Source organism: Rissa tridactyla, chromosome Z, assembly GCF_028500815.1.
Source record: "Rissa tridactyla isolate bRisTri1 chromosome Z, bRisTri1.patW.cur.20221130, whole genome shotgun sequence".
NCBI lineage: Eukaryota > Metazoa > Chordata > Aves > Charadriiformes > Laridae > Rissa > Rissa tridactyla.
The window spans coordinates 56,805,806-56,824,717 of NC_071497.1; the positions used below are offsets into that span (position 1 = coordinate 56,805,806).

The window sequence follows — 18,912 nt, forward strand, 5'->3', positions numbered from 1 at the left end:
AAGCTGTGGATGCCCCTTCCCTGGAAGTGTTCAAGGCCAGGCTGGATGGGGCTTTGAGCAGCCTGGTCTAGTGGTTGGTGTCCCTGCCCATGGCAGCGGGGTTGGAACTAGACGATCTTTAAGGTCCCTTCCAACCCGAACCATTCTGTGATTCTACGTGATTCTTCTTCTATTGTTAAATACTGCTTTGCTTTACAAGTAGGCAACATCCGATGTACATTTTGTCCTTCAAATAAATACGTGTTTCTTTTTAGTGGGTGATATCTAGGCGCAGTATTCACTCAGGCTCAACAGAATACAAAGATAAGACACAAACTACATGACATCTGACAGAGGAGGGTTTAATTTTATTTCTTATTTAAGAAGGCAGGCTGAAGATGTTTGTTTATGCAAATATGGAAGGCTGTAGAGAATGAACTTCCTGAAAGAGGAGATGTGGACCTCAGAGAGGCAGGAGTAGAGCCTGGCAGTGACAGAGGGGACACAAACTTTTTAGGAAGGAAATGAGACAACAATGAAAGCAATATTTTTTGTCATTCTTTCAGGTGAGACACATTATACATTCTCGCATCTGAGAATGAGCGACAATCTATCATTTTGCTATTAAGGAAATTCACCTTGTAGTTAAGGCTGGCCTTTGGTGTTCATTCAGCTTTCCCACTGCTGGTCACTTTTACCTAAGCAGACAGCTCCTAGTCTTCCCTGAGCTGAAATGTATGGTGAAATTGCCTGTGGCTTCATATTGGATATGAGTACAGCCCAACTGTGAACAGTGGGACTAACTTCTCCCTGTGTCTGGCTACAAGTATGTCAAGATGTTTGGTATGACTCTTCCTTCCCATCCTGTCTTGGGAAATTAGTAATGTCACAGTGCTGTGTACTTGTAATTAGGTGATGCTGAAGATTTAAAAAGTTACAGTATCACAGAGTACCTAGTATTACAGCAATGACTGTAGTGCAGAAATAATATACGACTGCTCGCAAACCAATCTTCCCAGAAACGCTGGAATCCAAGGCAGCAACACCTGTAAAAAGAACCACAAAAACAAAATGCTAAAAAACAGTCTTACAAGAAACTTGTTATTTTTGTAGAGACAATTATTTATTGTCTCTTATTTCTATGCAGCAAGTTTTTCCTTTTTCAAGATATTTCTGAATACCTAATTTACAGTTGCACTTCTAAAAAATATCTGTAGCAGACCAACATATTTGCTTTTGCTTCTTTGCACAAATCCATTTTCCCTGGATTTTTCTAGGAAAAAGAGGATTGAGCTCTTCTGATTCCCTGATGCCAGCAATGAATTAGACTTCTTTGGCTTATGAAGGTATGTTACAATTTATTTCCATATTCGTTTAAATAATAGCTTCACTTTCTTCATATCTGTAACATTTTGGCTTTAAAATGAAAAGCCATGGGAAGGGAGCTGCTCGGGGTTGTCTGAGCTCAAAAGCACAGACAGGCAAGTAAGGCTCATTCCTGGTGAAGGCTCATTGCCTTCATTAACAGGTTTATGTTGATTTTTTTTTTTGACTAAAGCTTTTTTGAAGTCCGGGCTTTTCCCACTCCTCTGCCTGTATCTGTCACTGCCAAGAACTGAGGGCAGTTTTTGTTAATGGAGGTGGGGAAAGTGCTGAGGCAGGTGTTATACTGAGGTCAACTTAACTCCTGGCAACAATATTATATCAAACTGCTCATGAAGTATTTTTTAATTGTTTAAAAGATTTACTGTTACATCCGTACACATACAATTCAGTAACCAGGGTAAAATGAGCATGGTGACTGTAAAACTTGACTGTCTATAACCCTGCTAGTTAATAATTCACTGCTATCTCCTTATCGTACATTTGTGATCCATTTATATTTTTATGTTTATTCAGTCAGATTATCAAAGACTGGACAGATTCCCTTGTATAGGAAAGCAAAAATACCACGATGATATTTAACCTCAGAGAAGCATGATTTTGTAGAAAAAATGAAGTTCCAAAAACTAAGGAAGAAAAATCAAAAGATCTTTCTGAAACAAATGTAACTTATTGATCTTTGAGCTCAAAACAGATCTTAGCAAGCATACTTTAACCATGTGTTGATGTCTCTTTCCGAAGGTATATTAACAGCAGTAACAACTTGTGCCTAGAGCATTCATATAATGCCTTACTTGTTCTGTTAATTGTTATTCAAAATGCAAACAGTACTGGGAGGGGAGAATGAAGGTTATTTTATTTCATCATCTATTTCATTATTTTGGGGTCTTCCATGGGACAGCCTACCATCAGACTCACTACAGAAGAACTACACATACACGCAGAAATTATGATGTAAAGACTATGTCACTTGTACAGCAAATTGTGATAATAAAAGAACTATTCATATGGCAAGGAAATACAGACCAGTGCACAGAAAAAAGCAACACCACAGCTATTACAGGAGGCTGTCAGTACTAAGGATATTGTTCTAGGCACAAACAACAGAATGGACACAGAACCTAGGCCATAATTTTTATTTCTCACCTTGGGAACTGTGAAAAAACAGGTAGAAAGGAGGAATTCTGCATTGTTGTGGGCTCAGCTGTGGAAATTATGGCAGTAAGAATTCTAGAGAATGGATAGTAATAAATAATGGGTGCTGTGGACAATAGAAGAACTGGTTTCAAAGGCTGTCAATGTTGAAACTTTCGCACCTGATGTATTAACTTGGAAGACTTTACATCATATTTTTAAAAGGGAGCAAACTGGTATTGCCGAAGGTCCATATCTTTTAATGAAAAGTTCATAAAAATCAGAAATCATGGAATTTTGTTCTCAAACCTGTTGTATCAACTGTCAATAGTGGTTAGATAGACAGAAGAGATAAGATAATAATCTTTTCATGGGATGGAGTGTTTCAAAGCTTGGCTTAAGATTTTTTTGCCTGAGAGCCTTGCTGACTCAGCCAAGAGCCTAATAATCACGCAAGATTATTTCCCTGGTGTACTCGGTTACAAAGATTCTACAATTAGTATGACATGAAGTTCCCATGACAGCCATTCTGCTGGCTCCAAATGAAATCCCTTTGCAAACTGTTCTGTTCTCTGGAGTTACAAAGGTATAATTAAGAGCAAACTTTGCCCCTGCGTTTTTAAACTGTGTAATGATCTTGTTAGTGAGTGAGCTGTGCTAGAATCCAGCTTGGGCTTCCACTGTCATGTCGGTGCTGCTTTGCTAGTAGCTACCAGTACACAAAAATCAGTCAGGCAGACATGACTAAGTACAAGTATGCTCTGGGGATGACAGGTGTGGGGTTTTGTGTTTTTTTTTTTTTTTGAAAACTGCTGTACTCTGAAACAAAACTGCATTCAGGATTATGCTTCCATTTAGAGAATGAAGTAGCGTTCACCACAAATGTCACAGACACAGGTTTGCACCAGGTGCTTTGTGCTGCTAAGCTGCCTGTTTTCATGTTAGCTAGTTAAAAATAGGAAAACACTATATATAAAACAGATTTCCCTCCAGATATATCCCAATGTCATTAGTGAGGAATTGATAATGTATTGTAATTGATAGCTACTGGCCACCTTTTCAAGGCAACTGAAAATTAAATTTCCTTTGGAATAACATCGTGGCTTTATAATTTCTTTGGACGTAACTGAAAGAGTTAATGGAAGATGTATTAAGCAAAGCATACAAATAAGGCTGATCTGAGTTCCTAAGAAAACTTATTTCCCAAACTAAGATGGCACACACGCTACTCGTAAGCCTGTAGTGTTGTAAATGAAGGTAAGATCACAAACCAAATGTAATTAAACTTGGGTATCTATTGTGAAACTTCTATAGCTATTGTATGTGCTCTTTCCCTCCCACAGCCTATCCCCAAGTTTTAAAATGTTTAAATGGGTTTGAGCAGATAAACTGTAAACGTAGTCTACTGTACAGAATTTAAACAGGCATCATGGATTCTCTTCCATCCCTGGGTATTTAAAAAGGGAAGTATTTCAGATTAGCTGCTTAAATTTTCCTACAAGAGATATTCTAATTCAGCTACAACCACTGAAGCACAGAGTACCTTTCTGTGGCTGTGATGCACAAGACTTAAGGGAGATGATCACAAAAGACACCAACTGGTATTAATATCTGTTAATCTATCTATCTCTCTGCAGAACAGAGTTTAGGTTTTACCATTTGAAGCCAAATTTCGTAATAAATTGCCTAGTATTCTGCAATTCAGCTTCAATGTTTTCAGTGTTACAGTCCCAAAGTCAAAGCTCTTTGTTCTGTTTTTCTCCTTTTGCACAATTTTCTCTAATTTGTAACACATACACTTGTAAAAGAATAAAAAAGGAAACAATCAGTGAAATAAATTACCTCACATCTTCTCTTTCTTGTCCCAGGACCTCAAAACCCTACCAAAATTAAATGCTGTACTGTATATGAACCTTTTTTTTTTTTTGAGGAAAGGATGGAAGGATAAATATTAACACTGACGTTAATTTTGTTTGACAGACTACTAGAAGGTATCAAAGCACAACAGGGATGAAGATACTACAGGACCCTCAACAGAAGAGGCACATACTTTTGGGTAAGATATGTAGACATCCCATTTTAAATACTGCGGAAAAAAGGAAAACTCTAATCCAGCTATTCCTCACATTGCAATAACTTTTTTATTCTGTATATGGTCTTTTTTTTAACTTGAATCTTTTGGTTACTATTTGCAGAAGCCTTATTTTTGCTATACGACTAGAGGATTCCCAGGACTTTCCTCTTTAAAAAATAACCAGACAGGAGGACAATATTGTGAAACTTGCAAAATATCAGAAGCGGCAAAATGGAAAGATAACAACTGACCAGTTTAATCCTGTGTTGTGTTCAACTGCTGTTATTTACATGTGGAATATGTTGTGTTGCCAAAGTTAGAGAAAGACACATAGCTTCTACAATTCTTACTTTAGAACCTCTGTCTACCCGGTTAAGTGCATCAAACCAAGAGTCCTTTTAAGACTGGATGATAGCACCATTAGTTATCTGCAACTTTTGAAGTTCCTGTTCAAATTTTTACCACAGATGGGAAGCACGAATCATTCCTTCAGTTTCTCACAGACTAAAAAAAAATGAAACTTTAGTATAACACAAGGTTGCAACTTCATTAAAGACCAATATTTACTTATCTCTTTTCTGTCTGATAAGAGTGATTTTTTTTTTTTTTTCACCATTTTGGTGTCACAGGGGAACAGAGAATGTTCCTAAACAAAGTAAAATTGGTGTCACAGGGGAACAGAGAATGTTCCTAAACAAAGCTAAAATTTTGAACGTGCCAGAAAAGCTACGATCAAGTAATGAAAAATCATTGAAATATATGTTTCAATGGTACTGACGCTGTTGAAGCTTGATGCGAATCCAGGAATTTGATTTTCTAAACTTTTTGTGACAAACACTTGTCTGTCTTTGACTTGCTGCTTAGAAAGGTTGTTTTGGAACATTCTGAACACAAACCAGTCCTCAGGTTTTCTGTCTTTGTCCTCTCTTCTGCCGCTCAGGACAACCCCGCTCCCATTGAATACAGAGTCAACCTCTCTTCACTGCTTCCAGATTGGTCTACATCTTATTGTTTCCTAGTAAATACAATAAGATTCTCAATGATTTCTGTACCCCCTTTAAGTTTTCAAAAACAGTTATTCAGATCTTTGGGAATACAAACAATGATGTATAATGTTTCAGGTAAAAGAAACCAAGTAGCTGATCAAGAAACACTCTGCAGCTATTGGAGTCCGGTAAAACATCCAGGCAAATTCATAGTCATCAACCAGCCTGGTCTGACGCTCCCAAATGCCCCCTGAAATCTGAAATACCCACAGGTTTTTGTTGAGTAAAAATCCAGCTGAGATCTTTCAAATCCTGCACTAGTGGGCCAGTGAAACTGCTGTGGAACAGTGTAATTATATATCTCTGCATCAGATAAAGTACTGTAGATTTTGTAATACAATCTAGAGCAACATGGCTTCACATTCCCTATCTCTGAGGCACTTATTCAGAAAATAGGGAATTCCTATTCTCTTCCTCTCCTGACACAGGAGTAGTGGAAAGTGCTACCAACTAGCCACATTGCCATGTAGCAATTCCAAACTAGTTGTAAGGAAATATCTTCCATCGCCTGTGTAACCACATCACAGACTGTGCTGTCTTTTGAGTGTTGCTGAGGCCAAGAGCTAAGCAGGAGGCAGAGATATTGAACCTGTACAGAGGTCGTGGAAATATCCAAGATCACAGCAGTTAATACAATGTGCAAGATAAAGAGCCCAGTTTTTTCAGTTTATAGCAATATCAAGTTACTAGATTAGACAAACCTCTGCAATGTGAAATTATTCTGCATCTGGAAATTATAAAGCTTTTTTATTGTTCTCTGAAGCTGGCCATTAACACAGACTTCAGAGCTGATGGCAGCTCCTAAGGAGCAACCTACAAAGTCAGGCAAACAAAGCAAGTACTCGTTAATACTAATCTTTTCATTTTATTTAATGGAGTGCGGGACAAGGATTCACAGTGCATTACTAAAACTTCCAAAGGTGTTGAAAGGTTATTATCCCATTAGCTCCTCCTCCTATTTTGGAATGACCTAAATTCCCCACATAAAATAGAAATTTCATGCTGGTATCAACATTTGGGAACTTCATAATAAAATCCATTATAGAACTACATTTTTATACAGCACGGAATGGACAACCAAGTCACTTATTAAAGTTGTTATCAACACAGAAAAATTACCAGCACTTGAGAGACCTACTGTCCGGGGTAGAACACTTGCTCTGTACCACAGGTACCAAAACAGGTCAAAAACTTAAACAGTGTGATCCATGAATAATAGATTTTTTCTTCCCTCTGAGAAGTGTACAGTTGGAATAAATATTTTAAACTGAAACAAGCAAATCAGTGCCTAACATGATCAAAAGTCAAGTAAAGAAAAAGCTCTCTGTACAAGATGATATAGCACTGTGTAGTGTGGTTTGTATCAGAGTTCACTTAGGAGGCCTGTACGAATGCAGGTGTCCAATGGCTTTAGCACGAGGTATAACACTGTAATTCTAGAGTTGTTCACTGTGCTTCATTAATCTGCGGGTCCTGTGATATCTGGGATAGAAAAGGGTTGCATTAGGAACTGGAAACAATCACAGGGCTCCTCTGACTTCCAGTGATTATCATCCTACCGGTTCCCTATGGGGTTACAGCTACATCCTTGGAGTTGTCATATCATTCTACAGAGGTGTACCAACTGAGCACAAGGGTTTATGCTTCCAGGTGTTCTTTTTCAATACATATGAGAGACTACATCTACAATTTGGTGCTGTGATTGACATGGTGCAGCAACAACCATACCTAGACACCTTGGCATTTTTTTTTGCTGCTCTACAAATTTCAAAGTCATCATCAAGTTCATCTCCTGCAGTACTTCTTAGCTGTTTTCAAAGCTTCTGAAGATCAACAGAAGCTGATGGGATCCATTTCTTCCACCATCTCAATTCATCTGCATGACAAATTGGTCATTAAGATTAATCAGCAAAAGGCTGGGCTGTTTACCTGCCTTTGCCAATGCTGCTACACTTGATGACCAAGATGTGAGTCTTCTCTGTACAAAGATCAATGCCACTTAGCCAGCTCCTAGCACTGGTGTCAGGCTCTTCTCCTTAAGTGTGACTCAGTGCCAGGGGGAAGAGTCTGGCTCAAGGGCCTTCCATGTCCACACAACTGCCAGCCACATCATGGCTTTCTCCATTAGTTTTAGGAGCTAATCACATTTCTGAGAAGAAACAACTGAAGTATGCCACACCCCAACTGTACACAATTCTCTCAAGGTTCTGAAATTTAATTCACTATTAAAAAAAAAATAGCAATAAAAGTTCCTGAAGAGTAGAATGCTATGGCTTTTACACCTTCTTATCTATGACACGATGTTGATTCAAGGACAAAATGCGGTTCTAAAACTGTTCCCAACCGCCATCAGCCTTATTGCGTTAAATGAGACATTTCTGCAGGTGCTACAGGAATCACTAAAGAATTCTCAGCTTCTGCCAAGCATACATGTTTTAATTCTTTTCTTCCATCTTGGCTCTTCTGGTGGCAATGTGCAGTCACGAAGTTATAGAAGTGATACGATGGACATACAGGATATTCTATCTGTGATAGAACAAGGGGTAATGTCTTTAAACTAAATTAGTGAAGATTTAGACTAGATATAAAGAAGAAATTTTTTACTATGAGGGTGGTGAAACACTGGAACAGGTTGGACAAAGAGGTGGTAGATGCCCCACCCCTGGAAATATTCAAGGTCAGGTGGGTCAGTGTTCTGAGGAACCTGATCTAGTTGTAGGTGTCTCTGCATATTGCGGGCTGGGGTTTGGACTAGATGACCTTTAAAGGTCACTTCCAACCCAACTCTGCTATGATTCTATGATAGTCAGGTTCACATAAAAAATTTTTACAGAATGTTGCAACAGACATATGAAAATAGAAAAACATAGGAGAATATTAAAAAGCATATAGAGAATTTCAGTAAGCAATCCTTCTAAGGGGACCACAATGTTTTATATAAAAATAGCAGTGTTGCTGTATTGCCGGGATGCCCTATGTTATGCGTTGTTGCAAAAATGTAAGATTTACTCTTTGAAAAATACTAGGGGTGAAAAAAAAATAATGAAGCAGTGCAGACACAGTGCCCTTGATAAATGGATAGCTGTCTGAAATGCATGAAGTTACTTGGCTTTAAAAGATGGAGCTGGGAGTGTTTCTAATTTAAGAAGTGAGCGATATCAAAATTTCAACTGCACCTGACTGTCATATGACCTCTCTGTTCTAATTTGTTTTTTGGAATGTCATTTACCTCTTACTGACCATTCTCATTTTATCCTCTGATCATCACAGAGCCGTTGGTCAAGTCCCAGCAGCAATCTTTCTTAGAGGCAAGTCACCATTTCAAATTAAGTTGCCATACTTTTCTTCTGCTTGCTATGGGAAACACTGCTAAAATTAAAACAGTATTTGGCCTATACCTTCAGAAGTGACACATGATTTTTGCTTGAGGAACTGAACACCAAATTCTAGCTAAAGTGTTTATTTATGTAGCAAGCTTATTGCTTATTTTCTTATTCCTCTATGTGTCTAAGAGAATCCAAATTTGCATTCTTGTTTCATGGGCAACTGCCAGCTCTAATCAGCTACTGCCAGGAAAGGAAGGAATCTCACACACATAAGATCAGATTTCATCCTACTTCCATGTAAATTTTGTCATTGTTTGACAGTTGGGTGATGGATACAAGTAGGAAAGTTTCTTTTTCACAACAGAATCACAGAATGGTAGCGGTTGGAAGGGACCTTTGGAGATGATCTAGTCCAACCCCTCGCCAAAGCAGGTTCACCTAGAGCAGGTTGCACAGCAATGCATACAAGTGGGTTTTTAATATCTCCAGAGAGGGAGACTCCACAGCCTCTCTGGGCAGGGAAAGGTATTCTCTGCTGTCCTACGAATTCGGGACAGTTCATAAACATGAAGAGATCTTTGGTTTGGAGAGATCTTTGTGCTCAAAATGCCTGGCATCGCCTATGCAGTCTCCCTTGTAACTCATCAGTCCACAGCAATTCTTCCTAAACAAGGACACAGGTTGGAGTCATGCTCCCTGAGACTCAGAAAGGGTATGAACAGACTAAATGTTAAATTCACCAACTAATCTGAACTTTTTTCACCCATCCAGTCTCTTGGTGATGTGGCTATATCCACTTTTGACACCTGCTTTTGCAAGGCAACCCCACCACTACCTCTTCATCTCTTGTGCAAAGAATGCTCTTCTCAGGGCTTCTGAAAAACAAGGAAGAGTACCAAAGCCAGCTGTCCTCCGTCCTTTTGTCCTCAGCCCAGTATTTCATTTTGTCCTTGGCCTATGCTCACCTTTTGAAGGGAAAACCATGCTGTATTCACTTCAGACAGTAAGAGCTGCAGGGGGAATCATTGTAACAGGAGTGAATTCAGATCTTATACTTTATAGAAGACGTCTTTGACTCATCTGTGATTTTTCCCTCTTCCCATTCCAGACTCTGAGCCTTTTCTCTCCTATTCTGCCCTTTTAGTTGGAATGATCTTGTTGTACAGGTTTACCCTGACTTTGAGTAATCTCACTTTCTTCATATTCTCCCTGAAATCTAAGTTTACAAATAAGGTTCAACAAGCATTCCTGTTGCTTCATTCCAAGGAATCGTCTCTGATCAGTGAATCTTCTGCTCTTTTCTCTTTGCTCTGTGGAATTCTGTAGGGAATGCAATACTGCATCCCTTGCATATGCACAAGACTGTCAAGACCAAACAAGTAATTCACTACTGTCTACTGAAATACCACCCACATTCAGTCAGCACAATTCTATGTATGACTGCACCATTCAGCTGAGACACAGGACTCAGATGCTGCTATCTGTTATTACCTCTAGATCATTCTCAATCATCTTTCACTTGATAAGCATCTCATACAATTTTATTTTTTCCTCCTGTTTACTGTGTCATGGGGCTTTGAATTATCTTTTCTATCTAGTCTTCCACTAGCTAACTGAATGACATATATAGCTAATTTCATTAGAAGGACAGTTCTGAGTCAGATGTCGGCTGAGAAGATCAGATAATGAAGAAGCTATGACAAATGGAAGCTACAAAAACACTATGAATATGCAGTCTCTCAAATGAGATTTTTGGTGACCCACCACCTCTGTCTTAAGTTTTTGTGACCAGAATTCTTTCACTCCTATTCTGTCAGTCACCCTATAAGAGCAGTTATTTTTTCTTTCATTGTTACTGGAAAGGAAAAGAATTTCTATGATAGCTTGTAGCAATTACCTTTTCAGTAGACTTGATAGAAATTTAATTAATCCCTCTTCTTTGGAGCAAACAATTGTTATTCTACAAGTACTGTTGTGTAAATGCAACAGAAGAATGTCTTACAAATTAACTGAAAAAATTAGCAAATGGGGGAGAAGGCGGGAGACAGGAGATGCATGCAGGTAATGAATAAGCATCTCCTAGTGCTATTTAAATACCACAAAAAATTTAAATCAGAAAATTCCCAATTCCTTCTTACATGATCTAGTGAGATTACCACTGGATTAGCATGATAAATATTGGTCTTCTAACTTTGAAGAGGCATTGAAAAAAAGATTTTTTTAAATTTTTTTTTTAAAGCAAACTAAAGCATGGAATGCTGTAATAGTTATAAAGTATATTCCAAATACTGAAAGAGCATGTCCTGGATTATTTAGGATGGGGTTGAAAAAGTAGCTGTTATGAACGTTTATAAATACCAGATAGAAATGTAAGAATAAATGGAAGATGAATAGCTTATGACAATGAAAGGGATGAAATCGTTATAAAATGGAAGGAAGTTCAGATAAGATGTAAAGAAAAATTTCTAATCCTGGATATCAATTTGCTAAGGGACTGTTGTGCTGCCCTATAGGTAGTTGGCGCAATCAGCATTGCAGCATTGTATTATGATCTTTCCCTAGACAGTTTATTGGACTACATGCATAGAAAGAAGTTATTTAGTACTGCCTTCCATTCCTCTTATTTGCAAACAGTATCACTTGTAGGAAAATTTTAATTTTCCTCTAGAAAGCTCTTAGAGGTTATATAATCTCATGTTAATGGTTTTTCAGAAGAGACGATGTTCCTTGAGTGGAATATAATAACAGCTTATAAGGAGCGAAGATGACACATCGATCTGCCAAGATGGACAGGCTAGCAAGATTCGTAACAGAAATCAGATTCAGTTCATGGATGTAGCAGAAATATAGTCACTGCACTGCTGCAGGTGAAATATGTATGGAGTGAATACAGAAAACATGGAGTACTGAAAGTACTTGATTTACCTCAAAATTGCTGGTGGTAAAACATACAGGTGACAAGTTTTTGCTTCCAGACTCTTAAAAAGAAAACATGACATTACATTTTTTAATTGATCATGGTATCCACACACAAGTAAATGGGATAAAAAAGTGAATGTAATCTGTTTTTATAGTGGAATTGTTTGCGTCCTGAGCTCCAGAACAGAAGAACAGAAGACACTAACTCACTTCAGACCCATCCACAGCGGTACCACCAGCAGCCCCCAGTGATACGGCTGGGACAGGAGGCAGTGAGTGCCAATGCTGTAGAATGGCTGTTGTGTTGGGGCTTTTTGCCCTTGAGAGCTAACGGTAATCATGCTCCATGAACCAGAAGCGCACTTCAAAGTTTTATTACTATAATTTAAAACCTTAAATAATGTAGGGGCTGTCTCAGTTGCATAAGGTCAACTGATATTGATGGGAAAGGAGCAGTTAACTGTGATAGAAGTAATCCGAAGAGGATGGGCACAAAGCCTTGTCCATTAATAGCCCATGATTCTGCAGTCCTCCCTGCCTCAATGACTGCACATGGACAGCAGGGACAGGACCTCCGGCATCCCGCAATACAAGTGAAGGCAAAACTCATTAACAGTAGTGCAACGTTTTCTGTCCTTTGCACAATGTACATGATACAAAGGGACAAGGTGAGTTTCCTGCCTGAGCCCAGGTAACCAGTTTACTGATACTATACAATGGACTTGTTTTCTCAGAGGTTCTTGTAACTTCAGAAACATAGAAAAGGAAGAGAAGAACACTCAGACATCCCAAGAGACAGTCTCTGAGTATGTTAAGCTAGATCAGGGATTCCCTAAGGCGTGGAAACTAGTGTGTCTGCTGGTGATGCACAGGGACTGTTAAGGATGCCTCAGTCACAGACCACCTCTCAATAGCTGTGCTTCTTGGGCTTGCAGAAATGGAAACTGCTGAGGCAGGTACCACCCCAGCAATGGTGATACCAAACGAAAATTGATTTGGAAGCCCTGCATTATAGGAAACAAAATAGATTTGTTCTCCCACTATTTCCTTGCCTCTGCTCTTTTACAGTACTTTAGATCTGTGGACATTTTATACGTAACAGAACTGGCAGGTCTATTCCTGAGCATGGGAATAGCCTCAGTGTGTTTCAACTTCAATTACTAATATAGTCAACAAAAAAAAAAAGGTTGTTCAAGTCTGAATTGTTCTGACTTTCAAAGACAAACATGAGAAGTAAGAACAATCTGATTAATAATCTACTCTGACTTTTTCTCTCCCATTTTGTACATTTTGGCTCCATTCACCAAACTCGGCGGCACTGTGATAAAGCAAACTAGTAACTTCCCAAACATAGATCCAAGGTAGGAAACTGACGTTTTAATTTTGAACAATGGAAAAGAACAAATAACCTATTCAAGATACCCACCCATGAGCTATGATTCAACACTCTTTTTCCACAGGGAACGCAATGGTCTCTGCAAATGGGAAAAGTCACATAGCCCAGGTCCTTCACCGGGACATTTTCCTCTCTCACACAGTTGTAATAGGTCATTGGCGACTAGAATAAGCCAGATTTGTTGTGCAATCATTATCTTTGTACTACGAGCAAGAAGTCCAAATAAAAGAGTGTGCAGTTGGTACTGGGAGGATGCTTCAGACAGAACTGCAGCAAAAATCAAAGCAGGCCCTGGAGAAAGGAATAGTTTATTTCTACAGTCATGGAGACGTAGTGGTTGGAGCATCATCAGACCCACAGCAAGGCACATATTGTATTTATAGCTAAAATACAGCTGCCCTCAGAAAGGCAACTGGTACTGTCATTTTTCACTGTTCCTCAGGTATGCTGTGTGTAACCTACAAATACCTCATCAATTGCTTTAAGGAATTTTGGTGTTCCCCATAGCACAAATTGATCTGGCACAAATTCATAAGCCAGGAAACTCCCATGCATCTGTTCTAGCCTCTTTGGAGCTAGCCTGTGAAGACCAGAAGTGTCAGAAGCATAAGGAAAAGTGTTATTGATGTCTTGTCAGGGAGAAAAGACAAAAAAATGTGGGAGAGGTTATTGTAGAACTTAGATCATAGAATCACAGAATCATAGAATCATAGAATGGTTCGGGTTGGAAGGGACATTAAAGATCACCTAGTTCCACCCCCCTGCCGTGGGCAGGGACACCTCCCACCAGACCAGGTTGCTCAAAGCCCCATCCAGCCTGGCCTTGAACACTTCCAGGGATGGGGCATCCACAGCCTCCCTGGGCAACCTGTTCCACTACCTCACCACCCTCACAGTAAAGAATTGCTTCCTAATATTCAATCTAAATCTACCCCCTTTCAGTTTGAGGCCATTATCTTGTGTCTTACCATTACACTCTCTGATAAAGAGTCCCTCCCCATCTCTCCTGTAGGCCCCCTTTAGGTACTGGAAGGCCGCTATAAGGTCTCCCTGGACCCTTCTCTTCTCCAGGCTGAACAGATGTTGAACAGCTGATAAAATCATGAGATCTGACAAATGGACCTGCTGTGTTATATGTCACATCTTTTAACTCAAAACATGATACAGAAAACAGAACAGACATGATCGCTACAGAGATAAGATTTCTGGCATTTACGGTTAACCCTGTAAACATCCTCAAAGAAAGGTCATTTATCAGACATGTGATGCCAGCTTTTAAGGGAAGTTTTTGACAGAAAACATTGTAGCCTTAAAGAAAGACCTCTACATCAAGGTCCTTGGCTTGTAGTTTGAAAATCAATAAGACAAGCAGGCTGAAACAACCCCAGCTTAGAAGGAGTGATTAAAGAGAGATGGGAAACAGAGCCATGGCACTTCGATAGGATTTGGAGGGCTGGGAGTGTTGGGTAAGATCCAGATCTCCTGACCCTAGCTGCTAACATGGGAATCAGGTGCAAGAAAGAAGGCCAGACTGGGCACGTAAGTTTCCCTAGCTTGTACCCAAATACAGGGGAACAACTGTCCAGGAAACTGGACAGTTGTCTCCAGCCTAAGTCCTCTTGCAACAGAAAACAGATTTGCAAACATTTAGTGCCCCTACATACCCTGTAAGTCTCAGTCCATGAAAACGAAGGCTAAAGGTGATTAAAGGGGACTAGTGTGCTCAGTATGCAGATGTGATTTAATATACTGCACAACTCTACAGAATTTTCATTCTCTGAATGAAATTAGACTTGTGAATTTCCAAGACTTTCAAAGACATTTTTAGGCTTTTAAGTACTCCCAGAATGATTATATTTAAGCCTCAAAACTGCCAGGAAGCATACAAGAGATTTCTTTCAATTCTTCCTCCCTACAGGGCATCTAAAAATAATGTATGTTTAGTATTTGGCTAATCATTTCTTCTTTTAGAGCACTACTTCAAAGAAGTGGATTTGGACTGTGGAGTATTACACTCAGTACAGGTGTAGTTCTGGATGTCATAGGAATTGTCTTGAGTAAAACTCTAGGTTTTTGATTTTCATTTTTCCCATGCCACTACAGGAGGAAAGAGAAAATACAAATAATTCCTTCACATGAATGATACATTTGTGTACTATTAGCTAATTTGAGGGATAGAAATCTCATGGAGATCCAAAACAGCTAGATGTTTTAACTGAATTATCAGTGGTGGACTTATGGGTCAGAGTAAATTAAACTTACATCTGCCATCCATTAAAATAATTATGAGAAAAGAACAATTAAAATTCAGCTCTGAGGTAGACTAAGAATAATTTAAAAGAGCATGGCACTACTCAGACTCTTCTGTCCCCAAATCAAGGTCTTATTAACCATCCTTTTCAAAGTTTTCCAAACAAAAAATTGCTTAGTGCTTACGTTAGTTTTTTTACTAGGTTACAGTTCAGCCTCCAATTAGGACAGTAGAAAAATTCCCCAAATTGCAACTCATACGCTAAGTAAAATAAGTATGTAAACAATGATTTCCCTCTTTTGCGCTCTGAGGAATTGGGTTTGTAAAGGAAAACCACATTCTACAAAGCCCTCCATTTAACTAACAAGCGATAATTTTGCCTTTTCAATTTGAAAATAGACTAAGCGTGTTCTTACTCTAACTGAAGAAGTCAGTAAGAGTTTTTCCACTAAGACACGATTTCCCCCAACAAGTTAAAATGATTCATAGTTTAAATTTTGCAGAGACTCCTGGAATCTCAAGGACTGATTCCTACCATTGCTGTCTTTGCTGTGGGCTTAATTTACATCATCATGCCCAAACGGACAAGGATCTGGTCATGGGACATGTATTTGTACATAGCTCACTGTCTCAAAAGCATATGTATAAGTTCATGTCTTTCAGGATGAGACATTACCTTTTAAGACATTCTAATTCTAAAAAAGAAAACTACAGATTGCACTTTCAATAACGTCTTGATGATTCTTGTGCAAAAATGTTCCAAGTCACCAAAATCCAGTATTTTGACATGACATACATTCAAAAAATAGCCTCCTGTAGGCATGAAAAATTCCAAGATGCCTTTGGACCCAGCACCACAGTCTGGTTACAGTTATGCACCAAATGAGCCATTGCTGTTGTCTCTGTGCACACTCTTAGCTTGCAGCAAAGGCACAATAACATGACTTAATGTTCAACTTTCCCTCATAGTGAGCTAAGTAGCATCCTCTTAGCTTGTGAACTAATAGGATAGTCACTCAGGTCCAGCTGATGTCTTGTCACAAGTTTTACTGCAGATTAAATTATTGGGGCCCTAAATGTCTGCCACTGAGCATGTGGAACATGTACACAGGTCTAACAGCTGTGATCATCAGATATAAACCCTATAGCGTCTGCATAATATCCCTCCTCCTGAGGAGGTGGGCATACTCAGAACACATCTGGTCCCACCAAAGACAGCCAGCATGCAAATTGTGGTGCTATCCTTGTATGTTCTGCATTTAGTCAATAATGATGAGGTTACTTTTGAGGAAAACATTTTTGTGTCTCATTCCAGGGAAGGTTGACAGCCAAATGTAGAGAGATGTGCCCTTGCCACTAACAGTAAGGTGCTTGTCTTGTTTACAGGCATAGCTGAAGACACATCCTGGATCCTCCTTAATTTTTTCATTCCTCTCCTTGTTCTATTCTTTACAGTATTTTTTGAAAGTGTGAATTTTGCTTTGGTGCTAAAATTCAGAATCACAAAGAGGTCATATCGTCTATGTTGACAGCATCATGAAGAGCACTGCCAGCATGGGGAGGGAAGTGATCTTTCCCCTAAACACAACATCGGTGAGGCCACACCTGGAGTACTGTGCCCAGTTCTGGGTTCCCCAGTACAAGAAAGAAATGCGCTTACTGGAGCAAGTCCAGCAAAGGGCCACAAAGACGATGAAGGGACTGAAGCATCTCCTATATGATGAGAGGCTGACAGAGCCAGGACTGTTCAGCCTGTAAGGTCAGGGGGAACTTATTAATGTGTATAAATACCTGATGGGTGGGAATGAAGAAGACAGCCGGGCTCTTCTCAGTGGTGCCCTGACACAAGGGACAATAGGCAAAAACTAAAAAACATGACATTTCATCTGAACAGGAAAACACTGCTCTACTGCGAGGCTAGTCAAACACGTTGCCCTGAGAAGTTGTGGAGTCTCCAAGCTTGAAGATATTCAAAACCTGACTGGACATGGTCCAGGGCAACCTGCTCTAGCTGACCCTGCTTGAGCAGGGAGGGTTGGACTAGATGGTCTCAGGAGATCCCTTCCAGCCTCAACCATTCTGTCTGCCTCTGTGTGAAAAAGGAAAAATAACTAGTGTGCTTTATGATTACACATAGGCTTACTTAGTCAATTCAAATGTACATTTCTGATGCTTGGAAGGTTACCATATTTCTTCTAGAAGAGGCAAAACATCTCATCAACATCCTGAAGAAGGATGCAGGTGAACAGTGAAACGCATTATGCATGGACATGCCCGGTCCATTTGCTTGTCACGCATTTCACTGTTACTTGCACACAGGCAGATAGTGCTTTTGCCTTTAAGAGCAGCAAAGCTTTACATATTCTATTGAAGTAGCGTCTGTTCTTTATCAGTCTTGTTTCCTTTTTCTTGTCTAAAAACCTAACACAGAAGTGGAGAAAAAATAAGGCCTTCTTTTCTGTGTAAATTGGATAAGATAAGCAAGGTCAGAACCAGAACACCTCGTTCTCAACTCTGTATATGAATTTAACTTTTGAAATCTGCAATCTTTGAAATCCAAGCTTGTGCTAGTTTACGCATACTAGAATGCTAAACATTAAATAGCAGCATAATATTTTTAACAGCATGATTCTTGTTTCCCCTCGCAAGTGCTGGACTGGGACGCATTTAATAAATAATTCATTTCATGGTTCTCCTAATGATAACATTTATTTCTGAAGACACAGGCCCAATTTCACTCACAAATAAAAGCTTGTTCAAAAAAATAAATGTATTAGTCTTATCTTGGCAGCTTTTCCTGAATCTCCTGTCACAGACTCAAGTTCAACATGACAAAAGTAGAGTTCAGTTTTCCTTTGCTTTCTGTCTCATTTTCTCCTTGATATAAAAATGCTGCTGCCCTGTCTATTAATTAAAACACCAAACGCTTTTTATTCCTCTCTCTGTTCTCTCCTTTGCATACTAACAACTGTTCCATCTCCCTTCAATCATTTGCACACAGCCCTTGACTGTTTTCTGCTGCCATTTCCCATTCTGCCTCTTGAAGCTTTCCTTTCTGGATGTCTCCATCTTGCAGCTCTTGACATTCTCCATTTCAATTCTAACATTGGGTTCCTGTCACCCTGCATTACAGATATGCCCCAAAGACCCTGGCAGATTTCCTTACTTAGGCTCTTCCTGTCCTAGGCCCACTTTGGGGCGCATGGCTGACATGAGTGGTATTTTTGGCCATGAACTTTGTTTGAGGAGCTTGGGAGTTTGTATTCAATATGGTATTCTTGAAAGCATTTTCATAGCATGATCGAAATCCCCCTTTCATTTTCTGATGCTCTTCTTTTCTGCAAATGTCTGATACGTTTCCATGACCATCCAACCAAACAACAAACAGCTGGACATTAATATAT

At 39.3% G+C, this 18,912-nt stretch overlaps 1 protein-coding gene across 1 annotated transcript in view; it reads right to left on the reverse strand.

Moving 5' to 3' along the window:
• The window catches only part of SLC1A1 (solute carrier family 1 member 1), a 55,815-nt gene that overhangs the window by 19,306 nt on the left and 17,597 nt on the right, over window positions 1-18,912 (reverse strand). The window contains exon 3 of the mRNA XM_054187054.1: window positions 933-1,025. Within this exon, the coding sequence (XP_054043029.1) occupies window positions 933-1,025 (93 nt within the window). The remainder of the gene's footprint in view (window positions 1-932; window positions 1,026-18,912) is intronic.